Source organism: Mus caroli, unplaced genomic scaffold, assembly GCF_978045245.1.
Source record: "Mus caroli unplaced genomic scaffold, Mus_caroli_1 scaffold_17, whole genome shotgun sequence".
Lineage (NCBI taxonomy): Eukaryota > Metazoa > Chordata > Mammalia > Rodentia > Muridae > Mus > Mus caroli.
The window spans coordinates 17,540,994-17,557,123 of NW_028227272.1; the positions used below are offsets into that span (position 1 = coordinate 17,540,994).

The following is a 16,130-nucleotide window of genomic DNA, read 5'->3' on the forward strand; positions in this document are numbered from 1 at the left end:
GCTCCTGGGAGGCGGGTTGGGGGGGGGGGAGCAGAGGTCGCTCCTCCCAGGCACCGCTTAAGGGGGAATTTGAGTAGCTGCTGACGCCCGGAGGAAACGGCCTACTGAGGCTCCACATTGTCTTTCGGGGTCCTTGGAAGGTCAAGAAGAAGGTGTCGAGGGCACAAAGAGGATGGGCAGCGTTAGGTTGGAGCCACTGGAGAGGACAGTGTCCAGAAATCTGTGGAGAAAGAATAGTACCAGGATGAAGACTCATTCAAGAAACAAGAGAGTGCCCAGCACAGGGGCTGTAATGAGAGGAGGTAGCACCTAGAAAGAAGGTATTGCGAGCTGTCGCCTCCCAGTGAAAGGCCAGTGTCGGGTGAAGGCGCACTTCAGTGTCCAGAAGAGGGTGGTATAGTGGGGTGACAGGCAGTACCAAGTTCAGTTGGCAGTGTTCTAGGGGACCAGTGTGAGGCTAGTGCCAAGCAGGGCCAAGGGAAGACGGGAGTGGCGAGGAGGTGAAGCCCCAGGGGAGGGCACAATGCGGGCTTTCCTTTCCCCCGAGAATGACATCATGGCAAATTCCCAAACCGGACGCACCCGGCTCGGGTGATGTCTAGCTGGTCCGCGCCAGCTCGCACCAGCGTTGGGGACCTTGGTGACAGTCTGAGGGGCTGGGCACCGGGTCCTGGAGGGCTGGTGCTCTGCGGGCGGGGTTCTGCTCCACCTGCCTGCTGCACGGACTGTGCCCTCGGCCGGCACGCGGACTTCAGGGAAGGGCTAGGGCCGGGCTTCTCTGGGCCAAGGATCAAGGTTCCTGGCTGGGTTAGGCCCCCAAGCTTTCCACGCTTTGGGATCCACGGTCTGAAGAGGGCGCCGTCGAGCCGGGCGCAGCGCGGTACCCCGTCGGAGGTGGGACTTAATCTGTCCCCGCCTCGGGCGGAGTCACCGAGTTTTGAGACTCGCCCACAAGGCCCGAGCGCCTCGGAGGTGGCCCTTCCCGGCGGAAGTGAAGAAGCCCCGAGAGGGAGGCAGCGGAAGTGGCTGCGTGAGTGCAGCCCGTGCGCACGCGCCCTCGGCCTCGCTGCCGCTTTTGGGGCGGTACTCTGCCCTGTCTGCTTTTCTCCACGTGAGGGGGTGCGCGAATCCCCAGTGGTGGCCGCGCGCTCACATCCTCTGCAGCTCTCGTGCCCTTCGCGATGGCGGGCATCCTGTTCGAGGATATTTTCGATGTGAAAGACATCGACCCAGAAGGCAAGAAATTTGACCGAGGTAAGCGGTGTCGGGGCGGTAGGAGGGAAGAGGCCAACATACCCACCCACCCCAAGTGGCTGGCCCGCCCCGCCCTCTCGGTACCTCCCTCAGGAAACAGTTTTGTTTTTTTGTTTTTTTTTTCGTGAATGAGAAACTTGAGAGCTTTTTCTAGTATATTTGCGGTGCCTGGTGCCCGGTGCCTGGGTGGCCCTTAGCTGGGTGCTGGCATACCCCTGGGAACCTTTCTTAACTCCCTATACAGTTATTACGTGCTCTACCGTGTTCTGAACTTTATTCTTGGAAAAAGTAGATGGTGCCTTATCTGTTTTGTTACCCCAGGTCTTGCAGCGAGATACCTGCCTGCCTTCCTAACCAATAATTTTGTATTAGCCTAAGAACTAGTTAGCTCTTTCCGGAGCTCTCTGAATTTCATTCAGCTGACCGCTTGGTGTATTTATTTTCCCAACGATCCGGAAGTTGTTTCTTCTTGTTGTCGCTTTGCCTGGAGGCAAATGTTTTAAGACAGAAGTCAGTTTTCAATAAACTGAGTCACTTTCCTCAGATTCCCTCAGTAGTGTCTCCCGCTAGAAAGAGGAAGTCTCAGGACAAGTGAGAGTCTAGTCTAAATCATCCAGGCGTATTTAGTTAGAGCCTGGAGACTGGCCACTGCCGGAGGAGCTTTGCCGCTTTCTTGGGACCCTGTCACTTGCTGAGGTTACTGCCTTCTTCCCTCTTGTGAATCTGATTCTGATTGCAGTTGTGGGAGGCTGGTGGGTGTGTGCATGTTAGATGATTTGATCTCTTGCATTTGACCCCAAGCTGGCATCGATGGACTTTGTAATTATGTCTGTCATATACTCTTTCCCAGTATCCCGGCTGCACTGTGAGAGTGAATCTTTCAAGATGGACCTCATCTTAGATGTAAACATTCAGATTTACCCTGTGGACTTAGGTAAGTATTGAACACAGGCAATGGCAAGAGGATTTTGGTCTTTGGTGTCCACTTTACCCTGATGTTGCTGCTCTATTCAGGTGACAAGTTCCGGTTGGTTATAGCTAGTACTTTGTATGAAGATGGTACCTTGGATGATGGTGAATACAACCCCACAGATGACAGGCCTTCCAGGTGAGGTAGCAGTAAACAAGTGACTAAGATAAGAATATAGTGCAGAGAAAGTATAATATGTAGATTATGGATATACATATGTATAACTATGTTATAGAAAATTTGATTTCTTGGATACAATATGTATTATATACTATGCACATTACATGCCAATGTATAACATAAGTTATATAATGTTATATATTAGATATAATATATAACATGTATATTATAGTATATAATAACATATGTTAATACTATATATAAGTAACTATGATGAGACTATAATGAATAAAATGAAATATATAATTATTTATATATTATATATAATGTTGTACATTACACATGATATATAGTACATGTTATATATTACATATAATGTTATATAACATATGTTCTATATTATGTATATATTATAAAGAAAGAAGAACATAAGCACATAGGAAAGTCTTTACTTCTAGAGATAAATGATTGCTGTCAGCGGAATCTGAATTACCTTAAAGGCATTGCTGCAGTTAGAGTTCGGACAACTAGCTGGGCAGTGGTGGTACACACCTTTAATTCCAGCATAAGCACTTGGGAGGCAGAAGCAGGCAGATTTCTGTTCAAAGCCAGCCTGGTCTACAGAGTGAGTTCCAGGACAGCTAGGGCTATACAGAGAAACCCCGTCTCAAAAAACCAAAAGAAAAAAAAAAAAAAAGAATTCAGACAACTAGACCTGGATGTGAGGCTTTTGTCTATGATCCAGGATTCAGGAGACGGTTCACGAGTTCAAGAAAATTTTTGGCCTCATATCAAGTCTGAGGCCAGACTTGGCTACATGAGACCCTGTGTCTAAAAAAATTGAAAAAAAATTCAGATGACTAGTTTTATTCATTACTGAGAGCAGTGATCATAAGCTTGTGAATCGCATCTATTTAATTTATTTGAGACAGGCTCTTCTCACTTTGTGGTCCTGGTTGACCTGGTCTGTGTAGATCAGGCTGGCCTTGAACTTACAGTCACGTCTACCTCCGCTGCCTCAGCGCTGGAATTAAGGTTATGTTATGTGCCACCTTTGGTGCAGGGTTAGGTTTCTTAAGGCTGAGGAAAGGATTACATAGTAACTTAGATCTTGTGAGGGAGCTTGGTGTGATAGAAGGACTCTGAAGTAGTAGGTCTGGTGACCCACACCCTTAATCCCTGCACTTGGGAAACAGAAGCACAAGTCTCTGACTGTGAGTTTGACGCCAGCCTGGTCTGTGTAGCCAGTTGGAATAGGGCTAAAAGGCCACGACTCACTCTTGAGTTTTCGGTTCAAAGCCTTCTGTCTCCTCATCAGTAGAATACAGATGGTCATGTGTACCTCTCAGAATTTCTGTGGGGGCTAAGGAGGGTCATGGTTCTGCAGTGCTTCTAAGCAGTCTCCATTTCTAAAGTCCCCTTAGACTCTTACTATGAAGAGTGACCAGTCTGTTGTTTGTAGGGCTGACCAGTTTGAGTATGTCATGTATGGGAAAGTGTACAGGATTGAAGGGGATGAGACCTCGACTGAAGCAGCCACACGCCTGTAAGTAACACTGTCTGGGAAAAGTCTCCTCCCTCCCTGCTCTGAGGTTGGGCCATGCTTCTACTTCTGTGTTGCCGCCCTCCCCCCACCCCTACCCCCTTTTGTTTCTAGTATTCCAAACCTAGGTGGAAGAATTTGTCTTGGGAACAGTTTCCAGCCTGAATGTGGGTCACTCAGCGTCACCCATAGTCAGGGTTTTCAAGACCCTGTAGTCCAGAGGAGGCGCGAGCTATCTTGCTTTGTGAAGGACAGCAAAGCATCTTGCTGGAGAACACATGCCCTATGCATAATCAGGCCTTGTTTGTTTGTTTGTGTTTTGGTTTTTACTTAAGTATGTGTTGCTTCTCTGTATCTCAACCCTTGGATCTTTGGTTTCCCTGCCTGAATTTTTTTTCCCCTTTTCTTTAAAATGATGTTTAAAAAAGTGTGATTGTCAGAAACTAGAAGCACAGAAAAAGAAGAAAATGAGAAAAAGAACAATAGTCACCTAGGGAATCTAAAGAGTTTGAGTAGCTGGTGTGGTGGCAGATATCTTTAATTCAGCATTGGGAGGCAGAGGCAGGTGGATTTCTGGGCATTCCAGGCCAGCCTGGTCTACAGAGTGAGTTCCAGGCCAGCCAGGGTTACATAGTGAGACCCTGTTTTTAAAAAACAAACAAACAAAGAGTTTAAATAGTTTTTTTTAAGTGTTTACATTACATTTCTCTTTAAGATCCTTTACAATATTTTTCTTACTAGTTGAAAGCTCCCCGAGCTTTTTTTTTTTTTTTTTTTTTTTTTTGAGACAAGGTAGCCTGGACTGGGACTGACCCAGGCTGCCGCTGGACTCAGGAGATCGACTTTATTGCCTCCTGCTGCTGGAATTAAAGGCCTGAGCCGTCCTCTTGGCTCCTTAGCATTTTCAAAAATGTATTTATTGTATGTGTGTGTGTATCATGTGCAGGCATGAGTCCACCAAGGTCAGAAGAGGGCATTGGATCCCCTGGAAATGGAATTAAAGTGGTTATGAGATGCTGTGTGGTGCTGGGAAGTGAACCCAGGTTTTCTGCATTTTATAAGAACACCTAGTGATCTTCCGGTTGAGCCATCTCTGCAGCTCCTACCTAAACAGTCTAGTAGCTGTATAGCGTTGCAGTGAATGGTGACATTTTCATTTGTATGTCTCCTAGCTCTGGACTTAATGCATTCAGTTCTCTCCTAACCTTTGGTTCCCGGTGACAGAATACCAGGAGAGTGCCTTTTTAAACCATGGGTGGGAGCTGCTGGGAAGCAGCTGCTGTAGAGTTTAGGCTCAGGACAAGGGCCTTCTCTTTCAGCTCTGCATACGTGTCCTATGGGGGCCTGCTCATGAGGCTTCAGGGTGATGCCAACAACCTACATGGATTTGAGGTGGACTCCAGAGTTTATCTGCTGATGAAGAAGCTGGCGTTCTGAACTTCGTGGGAAACCAGACTTGCTGCTTAGTCACTCATGTCATGGACGCTGTTCAAGCCTGTGTAGAAGCTGTCGGTGTTAGCCTGTAAAAGGGGCGGAGCTCTGTGTCCACTGTGGGGACATCTTCAGTTTGTCTGAATTCAGTGGAAAACCGACTTGTCTGTAAAAGGCCAAGAGGGAGAACTTAGCATGAATCTGAAGTTGTATATGATTTTTTTTTTTAATTAAAGTTTACTTTTTCAGACTCTTCTCCATTGTCATTGAGGGTTGGGGAATCCAAGGTTTGGCTTTTTCTGTTTAGCCCACACTGGCCTTGAACTTGATTTTCTTCCTGCCGCTTCCCCCCCCCCCCCCCCCCCCCGAAGTTCTGGGATTTCATCACACCTGGCAATACATCACACATAGGCAGATCTGGGTTTTAAAACCCTCTGTGTTCTAAATCTCCTCTGTGTTCTAAATCTCTGTCTCTCTCTCCCTTTCGATTTCCTCCTACTAACTGGCTGTGGTGTGTGTGTGTGTGTGTGTGTGTGTGTGTGTGTGTGTGTGTGTTGTAAACTGGGAATTGAACTCAGATTGTCAAGAGAGGCTTCTTTACCTACTGAGCCTTTTTGCTGGCCTCCAGTTGTCCCTTGATGGCCTGGGTTTGTCACAGGAGCAGGTTTCCCTGCTGGGATGCCTGGGGTGTTTCCTTCCCCATCTCTTTTGGTCTTTACCAGAGGTGTTAGAAATAGTGTTTAGGGAAATGGGTTGAAAATGAGTGGCCTCAGCAGGGAGGAGCAAAGGTGTTTTTTCAGTTTCCACAGTAGGGTGTGTGGGTGTGATGCTTTGGGGGATGGGAGGAGTCCTGTAATCATCCCACGGAGTCAGTGCTTTTGTAGGGTTGAAGGAAGATGGGCTGGGTTACACTGGAAGATCCTTATCAGTTCGAGGCCAGCCTGGTCTACAAAGTGAGTGCCAGGACAGCCAGGGCTACACAGAGAAACCCTGTCTCGAAAAACCAAAAAAAAAAAAAAAAAAAAAAAAAAAGAATTAGTGATACAATGCCACTGTCACTGTCCTGGCAAAGAAAAGGCGACTCGAAAAGTGCTCTGCTTACAAGCACTTTTTTTTTTCCTTCAAACATTTATTTTGTCTTATTGTATGTGTGTGGCAGTGAGAAGGTAACTTTCAGGCGTGGTGTCAGTCTTTTTACCCACTGAGCCATCTTGCCAGCATGCTCTTTGTGTGTGTGTGTGTGTGTGTGTGTGTGTGTGTGTGTGTGTGTGTGTGTGTTGGGGAAGAAATGATGGAATCAGCTACACAGAATGATTGGGTTTAGGCTTTTGGCTTTGGTTTTGAGAGGGCAGCGATGGATCCAAGGCTTACTAGGCAAGCAAGTGTGGCATCACTCAGCTGGATCTTCAAGGTTTAAAAAAACAAAACAAAAATTTAGAGGTGGAGTCTGAGGTGTCAACTGTCTGAAACTTGTTATATAGCCACGGGTGACCTTGAACTTGTGATCCTCCTGCCTCAACCTCACAAACTGCTGAACTTAAAGGCATGCACCTGGTTTCGGGATTAGAGTCTTAAGAAGGTAGATAGGGTTACATGGTAGAAACCGGTTACTCAGATTTGCCAGTGTGGCTGCCTGGGACTTTGTGCTGCAGATCAGCATTCTCACTTGCCATCTGACTGCTGGGAACCCACAGGCTTGTCTAGCTCGGTGCTGGCTCTTACAGGTTGTAGTGTTTGGCTTGATGATTTTTTGTTTGTTTGTTTTTGGTTTTGTGCTGAGGGGATTGAACCCAGGACTTGTGTTTGCTAGGCAAGACCACAGAGCTATGTCCCTGCCATAAAAATTATTTTTTGAGATCTTTTGTAATCTAGCCTGGATTCAAACTCTGTAGCTGAAATGCTGGGTTTACAGGCATGTGCCATTATGTCCAGCTTTTTTTTTTAACTTAAATTTTATTATCATGTGTATATGTGTGATGTATGTGTGATGTATGTGTGATGTATGTGTGATGTATGTGTGATGTATGTGTGATGTATATGTGCAAGTGTGGGAGTTGGCATGTGATGGTGTGCATAATGAAGTTGAAAGACAACTTCTGGGAGTTCTTGCCTTTTCCGTGGGATCCAGGCATCAGATTAACGTCAGACTGGCACAACAAAACAAAACAAAACACTTTGAACTGAGCCATCTCACTGACCCTAAATTCCTTTTTAAATGTTAAATTTAGCCTCTTTTAGTGTTACGACAAATTACAAAGTATATTTATCCTAGAATTAGAAGATGAAGGACTCTGTCACATAGAAACTGACACTGAGATTCTTATAAAATTTTTAGCTATGTGCATCTGTTGATCCGTTCATTAGGTTCTGCCTTTGTGGACACCTGACACTGTTTGAATTGTCATCCCCACAAGTCTGTGTGTGTGTGTGTGTGTGTGTGTTTGGAACTGTGAGATCCTGGCTTTTCCATCTACATGGTGGCCTTTCCTCCTTTACTTTGGGACACAAGAGAGGGAAAAGCTCTCACCAGTTTTTTCATAAGACTCTGGCTATTGCAGGTTGACCCTTGGCAATATAGTTTTTGTTCTTGCACAGTGTAAACCTCTAGCACCAACAAAGTTGAGACTCGGGTTTACTTGGAAAATCCTATAAGTCTGCCTTCATTTGGGAGGGTTCCAATAAAGTTTGGGGTGGTCACACAGGGCTGCTTTTTAGGTGCATTGTGGAAATTATAAAGAGCCTTCAAGCGCTCTGTGCTTGTCCTGCTGTGTGAGCCGTGGAGCCTGCCTCTTGCCACTTCCTGCACTTCCGCCTGACCTCCACAGGAGGGAAGCAGGAGCCCAGGCCTGGCTGAGCTCCTGCTGAGCTGCTGATGCTCTCTTTGCTCAGCTGCCACATCCAAGTCTGCTCTTTACTGAGCCGGTTGTACAGCCTTACCTGGGGTGTGGAGCTCCCAGGCTTCCTGTTAGCTTTCTTGGGAGGCAGGGTCCAGGAGCTCTGTTGTCCCAGTGAAGAACATCGGTCCCTGATTTTTAATTGGCTTTTGGGTGCTCTCAGTTATTCTCTTACGGGTTCAGTTTTGTCTCTTAAGTAGGGACAGTCTTTCTAAGAGATAACCTGTTAATTCTTTATCAAGAGCAGTATCTCTTGAGGACCAAACAGTCTCACTGAGAATTACAGTGAAGGGAATGAGGGCATTGGGGGTGGGGGGTGGGGGTGGGGGGAAGGCTTAAACTTGAAGCAAAGGAAAGTTCCCTTTTGTTTTCTGATACGGTGTAGTCTCTACCTGGGTTAAAAGGCAAGACCTGCCTAGGCATTTGCAGACTTAATGTATGAAAGCACATATAGAGAATTAGTGATTTTCAAATTTATACCGAAAATAGACCAAAGATCGCTAGCTGCTCTGATGAATATTGCTGATAGGTTAAAAAAAAATAGCTCCTAAAATTTTACAATCTCCAGTCCTGTGCATCCTTTCCCCAGGACCTTTTAGGTGAAAGCAGGACATCTAGAGCAGCTGCAGCTGCCTCTCAGCCTTCCTGGGGAAGCTGCTTGTCCCTGAGAGATGAGCCAGTGCACACTATGCTTCCTGAGACAAATTCCTGGGATGAGGGTACATTGTGACTGGATGAGGGGCGGTAGAGTTAGGCATGGTGGTGGAAGGGTCAGGAAACAGGGGGTGGAGCTGGGGTGGAGATCCATGGGTGGTGGGCAAGGTAGGTGAAGGAGGGAAGGGTGTGTGTCCATCAGGAGCAAGGCTTGGAGAAAGAGGAAGTCCACCCTGGAGGTTGAATGCCAGGGAGCCTTTGTTGAAAGCTCCGGGCGAGATGTCTGAGGCTTCCAGGGTCTGAAGAGAGGTTCCAGCAAAGAGCCCATGAGTTGCATTCACAGGTCCGTATGTCCTGTTCAGGTATCCAGAGATTTGGTCTGGGGACCTGGAAGTTTGATTTAGCTGACCAGGAATAATCTTGACTCTGAACCCTTGAAGCCTGCTCAGAAATCCAGGGCCAGTAGTTCTGGCTGTGACACTGAAGTTCGTCTCCAACAATCCAGAAGTCCTGTTTGGGAACTTGTTTAGTGTGAGGAGTTGAGAAGTACGGCTTGGGACAGCTGTGGTTGGCAGGGTCCGTCTGACACAGAGGGTGGGACCTTCTACCAAAAGCAGGAAGCGCACCTTTCCCCGCAGCAGCTGTTGCAAGCTCAAGAAGAGGGCATTGGGGTCCTTGTGAGCTGTGGTCCTGCCCTGTAGAGGAAGCTGCGGGCAGAGGATGGGCCTGAGGCCAGTGAGAAGGCCCACATATCAGGCCTCTTCTGAATAAGGAGAAAAGATTTATTGCCAGCACCCAGGTATCACGTCTGGGAAGTATCACTCCGTATAAGCCAACTTTCATACATTGAAAGCACCTTGAATCCCTTGTCTTCCCCCAGGTCCTTAGGAACTGAGTAAAAGAGCAGTTTCTATAGGTTTGGGGACTTACCTGGGTTCCTAGGAGGCCCTGCAGGGCCCCCAAGAGGAGGCGAACCTGCCCAGAAAGCTGTCCCAGGAGGGATGAGAGGCAGGAGGGTTCCAACTGTCCTCGTGCTGCCATCACTCCCTCCAGTAGAAGGGACACTGCCCCTAGAATGTCCTGTGCCTTGCTCTGTTCCTGGGAAAGAAAAAGTGGACTGCTTTAAAAAAAAAAAAAACGTGCTAAGAATGGGTGGGGAGCCCATAGGAGTAGCCAGAAGGATGAATCATAGGAGCTGAGAACTGGACAGGATGAGGGTCCCACCCATCATAGGAATGCCTTCACAGTCTCCTAATAACTGGCCATTGGCCTCTGTTTCAGCAACTCCAGTGTCCATCAGTGTAGCCTGGTCTTGCATGGACTCTTAGAAAGCCACTCCACCTTGCAGCAGCTTTTAGCTCTAGGCTGCAGCATTGTAGCCCTATTCTTTTTGATACAAAACTGTTGCCCACAGCACTTCTAAGTTAAATGTAGCAACAAAACTGTCACCATAACCCTGAAGATGAAGGGAAGGGGCTTAACAAATGGCAGAGCTGAATATGATGACACATGCCTGTAATCCCAGCACTTGGGGGGCTGAGACAGGGGGATCACAAGTTCAAGGCCAGTCTGGAATACATAGGTAGACCCTGTTACAAACACAGAGCTAGAGCTATAATTCATATGATTCATCCTTCTCCTGACCCAGAATCTTTAGGAGACTTGAAAAGAGGGGATTCTACATAGTACAGGTATGTACCATCTGGCTTGCTTTTGCTGCTATTGTTTATTTTTTGAGACAAGCACTCACTATATAGCCTAGGCTAGCCTGTAGCTCTTCATCTTTCTGCCCGACTCTCTGAGCTGCTAGGATTTCTGGTTTGTGTCACTATGCCCAGCAAGGATTTGAATCTTGATTTTGCCTTAATTTAGTGATACTTTCTGCTTTATCTCACTTGTGGACAGCAGATCAGGTTACACACCAACTTAAGAAGGTTGAGAAGCCAGGCAGTGATGGTGCACGCCTTTGATCCCAGCACTCCAGAGGCAGAGGCAGACGGATCTCTGAGTTTGAAGCCAGCCTGGTCTATAGAGCAAGGATAGCCAGGGATAGACATAAAGACACCCTGACTTGAAAAACCAAAGAAGGAGGAGGAAAATGAGGAGGAAGAAGGAAGAAGAAGGAGGAGGAGGAGAAGAAAAGGAAGAAGAAGAAGAAGAAGAAGAAGAAGAAGGAGAAGAAGAAGAAGAAGAAGAAGAAGAAGAAGAAGAAGAAGAAGAAAGAAAGGAAGATAGAAAGGAAGAAAGAAAGAAAGAAAGAAAGAAAGGGAGAGAGAGAGAGAGAGAAAGAGAGCTGAATCCTTGAAATGGCTCAGAGGGTAAAGGTGCTGTGGCCAAGCTTAATGGCTCTGACCTCGATGTGGCACGTGCTGGCATATATATATAAACAAATGCATTAAACAAAAAGATTGAACAAGAATAAGAGTAGGTCAAAAGTATGGACATGAAGGGCTTCTAACCAACTTTTTATGGTATTCAGTTTCAAATCTTTTTATCATGCATATATATGTACTATCTCATATATATGTGTGCATTATATATATACACAAATATACATATATACAAATATATGTGTGTATATAAATATACATATGTGTGTATATATGTGTATATACATATACATACACACATACACATATATGTATATATACACACATACACACATGTGTTTGAGATAGTGTCTCATCCCTGACTGGTCTTGAACTTTCAGAGATCTGTTTGCCACTACTTCCTGAGTGATGAGATTAAAAGCATGAAATTAAAATCCTACCTATTTGATATATTGGTCAGAAATTTGTCATTGCTTTCTCAAGAGCTCATTATAGGTGAATGTAACTTGGGATAAGATGGCCAAGTTGAAAGTAAGACTTTTAGGAAATTCAAGAATTTTTAAGACTGTAGGGAGCAGGAGGGATCTGATGATAACAAGATGATCTAGAAAAGGCAATGCAACAAACTTTCTTCCTTTTTTTTTTTTTTTTGAGACGGGGGGGGGGGGGCAGGGGGGGTCTCACTCTAGTCCAGCCTGGCCGGAACATCCTAGGTTGGCAGGTGTGAGGCCAGCATGCCTGAGTCCAGGAGCCTCTTACCGTCTGGGTTTTCCATTCTCCCAGGCTAAAGTCCACAGCAGGCAGCAGAACAGGGATAGACAAAGGGTCGATGTGAGGACACTGACTCTGTTAAGAAAGATGGGGGCAGGAGGAAAAAGCTGAAATGGAAGTCAGGATGGTGGCCCCTGACTGGGGTGGTCTTCCTTCGTACCATGCTCATGCTGGAGCCTCTAAGAGACCAATGCCAAGTATAGCCCTTGTCAGGGCCAAGACATGGTGGTCTCGCCAAAGACAATTCTGGAGTGAGAGGAACTGTAGGCCCGAGTCCCTTAACTCGGTTACATGGGTAAAAAGTAGGGGGCTTGGGGTTGCTCACCAGTCGGCTGTGAAGGAGGTGGGAGTCACGCAGCAGTTTATTTAGGAGTCTGGGGTCACAGGCAGGAGGAACGGGGCTGGACAGAGTTAGTCTTGCCACCGCAAGAAGCATGGCCACCAGGAGCAAATCTTGGATGAGGAGAGGTGACGGTGAAGGGTGGATAAGGAGAAACTTATTCTCAGGTGGTGACTCAGGGATCCCCATTCGGGCCAGACCTGAAACCCAGGGGTCTGCTGTCCAGACAGACACCTTTTCTCAGGAAGACTGGGTTTCCCAGCCCTCTGCCCACCTGCCCTGCTGCCAAGCCATTCTTGAACTTGTCCCTAGCCCTTCATGTAGCCTTACCAGTCAGCTCCATTCTGGCCAGGATGTCTAACTGAAGTGGCTCCCTGTATGGGGCCTCTCCCCTGAATCTTTCCTGGGGCCATGGAGGCGGCTTGAGCTTCTGCGCTTCTTTCGGCACAGAGTGGGGTGGGGGAGAGGTGGGCCAAGGAATCTGCCCTGAAAATGACAGAAATAGTGAATCTTTCATCAGGTTTCAAGGAAAAGACTTTCTGGCACGGGAAACGCGTGCTTGGAGGCCTTGAACTGCTGGCCAGCTAGGGCCAGAGCTGTTTGTGTTCCAACTGGTCCCATATTTTCTTGTGACTGAAGCATTATAGTGCCTCCTCTTGTAACAGCTCTTCAGTGACTCTGATAAGATCTTGGTGCCATTTACCAATTGTTGCCCTGCTGAGAGCAGCGAGATGTTATGCACATTTTTTAAGTGGACTCAAATTCTGAGCACCATTGGTTGTTAGCTGGGGGAGAATGTGGGACGGGAATAGAGAGGGGTGTTGTTAAGTCTGGAGAAGAGTGGAAAATGGGTCACCAGGCCAAGAAGAAAAAACAAATGGGCAGGCAAATGGGCACATGCACTAAGGAACGGTGTTGGGAGTGGGACTGAGGCAGATTGGGTAAGGACATAACAGACCACCAGAGGCAGGAATTAAAAGAGAAACTTGGACTTTTTTTCCCTTTTGGCCCACAAATAAAACCCAGGACTTTCCTTTGGATTTTCAAGTACTCAAGTCAAAGGGGGTAATAGAACTAGAACTTCTTTCCTGAGGCCAGAGGCCTGGGTGGCACTTACAGAGCAAGATGATATCTGCCTCACATGGCTTACTTCACCTTAGACACTGCCAGCGTTTTTTATGGCAGCTGCATCTGCCTCCCTGCCCCCTCCAGATCCCTTCCAGGTCCTTCCTGGGACCCTCGCTTTTCACAAGTTGAGCAAAGAGGCATTAGGACCCTCCTCTTTTCACAAGTTGAGCCGAGACCTGCACCTGATTCAATATTGGGATCTCCTGTAGGTCTGTCAACATACACACGCCCCCCTCCTGTTCCCCTCTTTCCGTGCCTTGGCTCACCTGACCCAGCTTCCCAGTGCCAGACTCAGAACCTTAAGCTAACAAGAATGACCATATGAGGGTGGGAATTAGGATTACGTTCCTTTGGACAAAGTTCTCCAGGCCTGCACACACCCCCTTTCTTATTTTCTCATGGCCCCAAAGCAGCCAGACCTATGCTGAATTCTACGAGTCTGTGAATAATCCCTCATAAACCAGCTACCCAACCCCCTTTCCCTGCTCTGTCCTGCTCCTCCCATTCTGGGAAGGCTCCACTCTTCTTGACAAAGGTCAGTGCCTGTAGGTTCCAGTTTGCTTGCCCCTCCCCCAGCAAAGAGCCCGGTTCTTTTTTGTTCTTCATACCATACCCTCACTTAACCCCAAATGGTGCTTGCCACTCACCGGGTGGAGAAGGGCCTCAGGACCCAGGTGCACAGCAGGCAGCACTCTGGGGAGCAAGTAGGTAGGAAGACACTGGTTGGGGTACAGCTCCTCCTCTGTAGTAGGGTCACAAGCCTGCCCAGGCCACTTCCGCCCAATCAGAGAGCAGAGAGCCACCAAGCCCAGGTGAAGGCCCCCGGAAATGACGACTTCTTTTCCTGTCTACTGGGACTAGAGCCCATGGCTGGACCATGGTCCATGAATAGAGCCCAGCTCCTCCACCCACACACACTCTAGAGAGAATCTGTATAGCGGGAACTGTCTCATGTCCTGGTGACATGAGAACCTGGGACCTGAGTGAGAGGGAAGAGGGTTAGTCCAGGAGAAATCTGGCAGAATACGGTTCTCTCTGGGAAAGAGAGGTCTTGTTTTAGATGGATGAAGTCTCAGCTCCTGGCTCTCCAAATTTCTTTTCTCTGAACAGTATACCTGCTGCTGAATTCTGACAGCACGCTGGTTTGCTTGCTTTTCCTTCCATATTCTCCTGCTCCAGAGGAGTGTCTTTCCTGGCATTTCCCCTTTCCAACTGGCAAAGTAGGTATTGCCTATATTAGAAAATGATCACGTTATCAGAAAGGAAGTATGGACAATATGTGGGACCCAGGAAGTAAAGGGATATGTGTTTGGTTAAGATTGAGCCCAGAGGGACTGGTGAGATGGCTCAGTGGGTAAGAGCACCCGACTGCTCTTCCGAAGGTCCAAAGTTCAAATCCCAGCAACCACATGGTGGCTCACAACCATCTGTAATGAGATCTGACTCCCTCTTCTGGTGTGTCTGAAGACAGCTACACTGTACTTACATATAATTAAAAAAAAAAAAAAAGCTGGGCAGTGGTGGCACACTCCTTTAATCCTAGCGCTTGGGAGGCAGAAGCAGGTGCATTTCTGAGTATGAGGCCTGGTCTACAGAGTGAGTTCCAAAAGATTGAGCCCAGAGCATGTCTTGATTCTCAGCACTTGGGAAGCAGAGGTAGGTGGATCTCAGAGAGTTTAAGGCTAGCCTGGTCTACCTAGTGAGCCAGGGCTGCATAATGAGAGCTTATTTAAAACAGAAAGACAGACAGACAGATCGACTGGGCTCAGTCTTTCTACTAGGGGTACAGGGACCTGGAGTGCTAAACCCACTCAGCTCTGTGGGCAAGCCTGCCCTTGATTGCTCAATGATCCTCTTCTAGTCCTACCACTATACATGTGACAAGAGAAATAACCAGGCCCATCTGTTCCTGTCTTAGGAAGGACAGCTGCGGAGCCTCCCCCACAAATACCTCTTTGCTGGCTCCTCTCTTTCTTCCTTTGGCCCTGGCTCTAGCTCCTGTGCTTTCTCCCCAGTCCCTGTCTCCCCACAGTCTCTGTCCTCAGGGACCTTGTGGCCTGACCCTGTCCTCTCTCCCTTGTCTTCCTCAGGCTTTCTCTGCGCCTCAGAGAGGATGGGCTATCTACTGAGGCGTATGGCCCGGATCCCGGAATTCTCCAGTTGAATAAGAGATGTCTTCTAAGATTAGGAAGCCTAGTGCTGGGATAGTGGGAAGAACGGTGTGTGTGTGGGGGGGGGGGTGGAGGATGGAGGATGGGGAGGCTTGTCTAGAAAAGCAGGACAAAGGAGGTGGGGACTGAGCTGGAGAGGAAGAGGGTCATCTCTTGGATGAAGTAAAAGAGTGAGAGAGCCAGAGGTGGTAGTTGGATGGACTTGAGAACAGGTTGGGGTGCTGGTGAATTATGACTCCACTCAGGGAAGCACTGCTTGATTTTGGGAAGCACAGGCTAGGTTCCTGTCCCTGGGAAGTGAAGAAAGAGGAGAGACCTTAGAAGGGAAATAGGAATACAGCCAGAGTGAAAGGAAGGGGGTGCTGTGGGTCCTAGGTAGGGGTGGATGGTGTCATTTTCAAAGACAAGTCCTCATCCTCCAGCGGCCCGGCCCATCTCGCTCAAGAGTGCCACAGGCCCGAGGCTCAGTCTCTGCCCTTCACTAGCCTGAGCCTCTGGTCTTGGGATGGACACCACCTCCAGGG

General features: G+C 47.7%; 2 protein-coding genes across 5 annotated transcripts; one reads left to right on the top strand and one right to left on the bottom strand.

The window, feature by feature from the left end:
* Positions 1-44: 44 nt before the first annotated feature.
* Polr2h (RNA polymerase II, I and III subunit H) lies at positions 45-5,571 on the top strand. Of its 2 annotated transcripts, XM_021184375.3 has the most exons (5): positions 51-1,254; positions 2,105-2,188; positions 2,269-2,362; positions 3,807-3,890; positions 5,207-5,571. In XM_021184375.3, exons 1-5 carry the CDS (start codon positions 1,182-1,184, stop codon positions 5,322-5,324), a joined length of 453 nt encoding a protein of 150 aa, XP_021040034.1. In that variant the 5' UTR covers positions 51-1,181; the 3' UTR covers positions 5,325-5,571. The 2 variants fall into 2 exon arrangements, with proteins under 2 accessions (XP_085688520.1, XP_021040034.1); XM_085832394.1 differs by lacking the exon at positions 2,269-2,362 and having other exon boundaries at positions 45-1,254.
* A 3,092-nt stretch (positions 5,572-8,663) lies between these two features.
* On the bottom strand, positions 8,664-14,169 carry Thpo (thrombopoietin). Of its 3 annotated transcripts, none has more exons than XM_021185068.3 (6): positions 14,083-14,169; positions 12,638-12,793; positions 12,293-12,420; positions 11,956-12,042; positions 9,797-9,964; positions 8,664-9,573 (listed from the first exon to the last, which is right to left on the bottom strand). In XM_021185068.3, exons 2-6 carry the CDS (start codon positions 12,648-12,650, stop codon positions 8,899-8,901), a joined length of 1,071 nt encoding a protein of 356 aa, XP_021040727.3. In that variant the 5' UTR covers positions 12,651-12,793; positions 14,083-14,169; the 3' UTR covers positions 8,664-8,898. The 3 variants fall into 3 exon arrangements, with proteins under 3 accessions (XP_021040727.3, XP_085688375.1, XP_085688376.1); XM_085832250.1 differs by having other exon boundaries at positions 8,933-9,592; XM_085832249.1 differs by lacking the exon at positions 14,083-14,169 and having other exon boundaries at positions 8,664-9,561; positions 12,638-12,763.
* Between the last annotated feature and the right edge of the window lie 1,961 nt (positions 14,170-16,130).

Bases quoted from the DNA above. Each gene is read 5' to 3' on its own strand.
- Polr2h (XM_021184375.3), top strand. From the start codon at position 1,182: ATGGCGGGCATCCTGTTCGAGGATATTTTCGATGTGAAAGACATCGAC. The intron at 2,189-2,268 runs GTAAGTATTGAA...TGCTCTATTCAG, and splicing joins GATTTACCCTGTGGACTTAG to GTGACAAGTTCCGGTTGGTT. The intron at 2,363-3,806 runs GTGAGGTAGCAG...TGTTGTTTGTAG, and splicing joins ACAGATGACAGGCCTTCCAG to GGCTGACCAGTTTGAGTATG.
- Thpo (XM_021185068.3), bottom strand. The intron at 12,043-12,292 runs GTGAGCAACCCC...CTTTCTTAACAG, and splicing joins ACCTCCTTCACAGCCGACTG to AGTCAGTGTCCTCACATCGA. The intron at 9,574-9,796 runs GTAAGTCCCCAA...CTCTGCCCGCAG, and splicing joins AGGGCCTCCTAGGAACCCAG to CTTCCTCTACAGGGCAGGAC.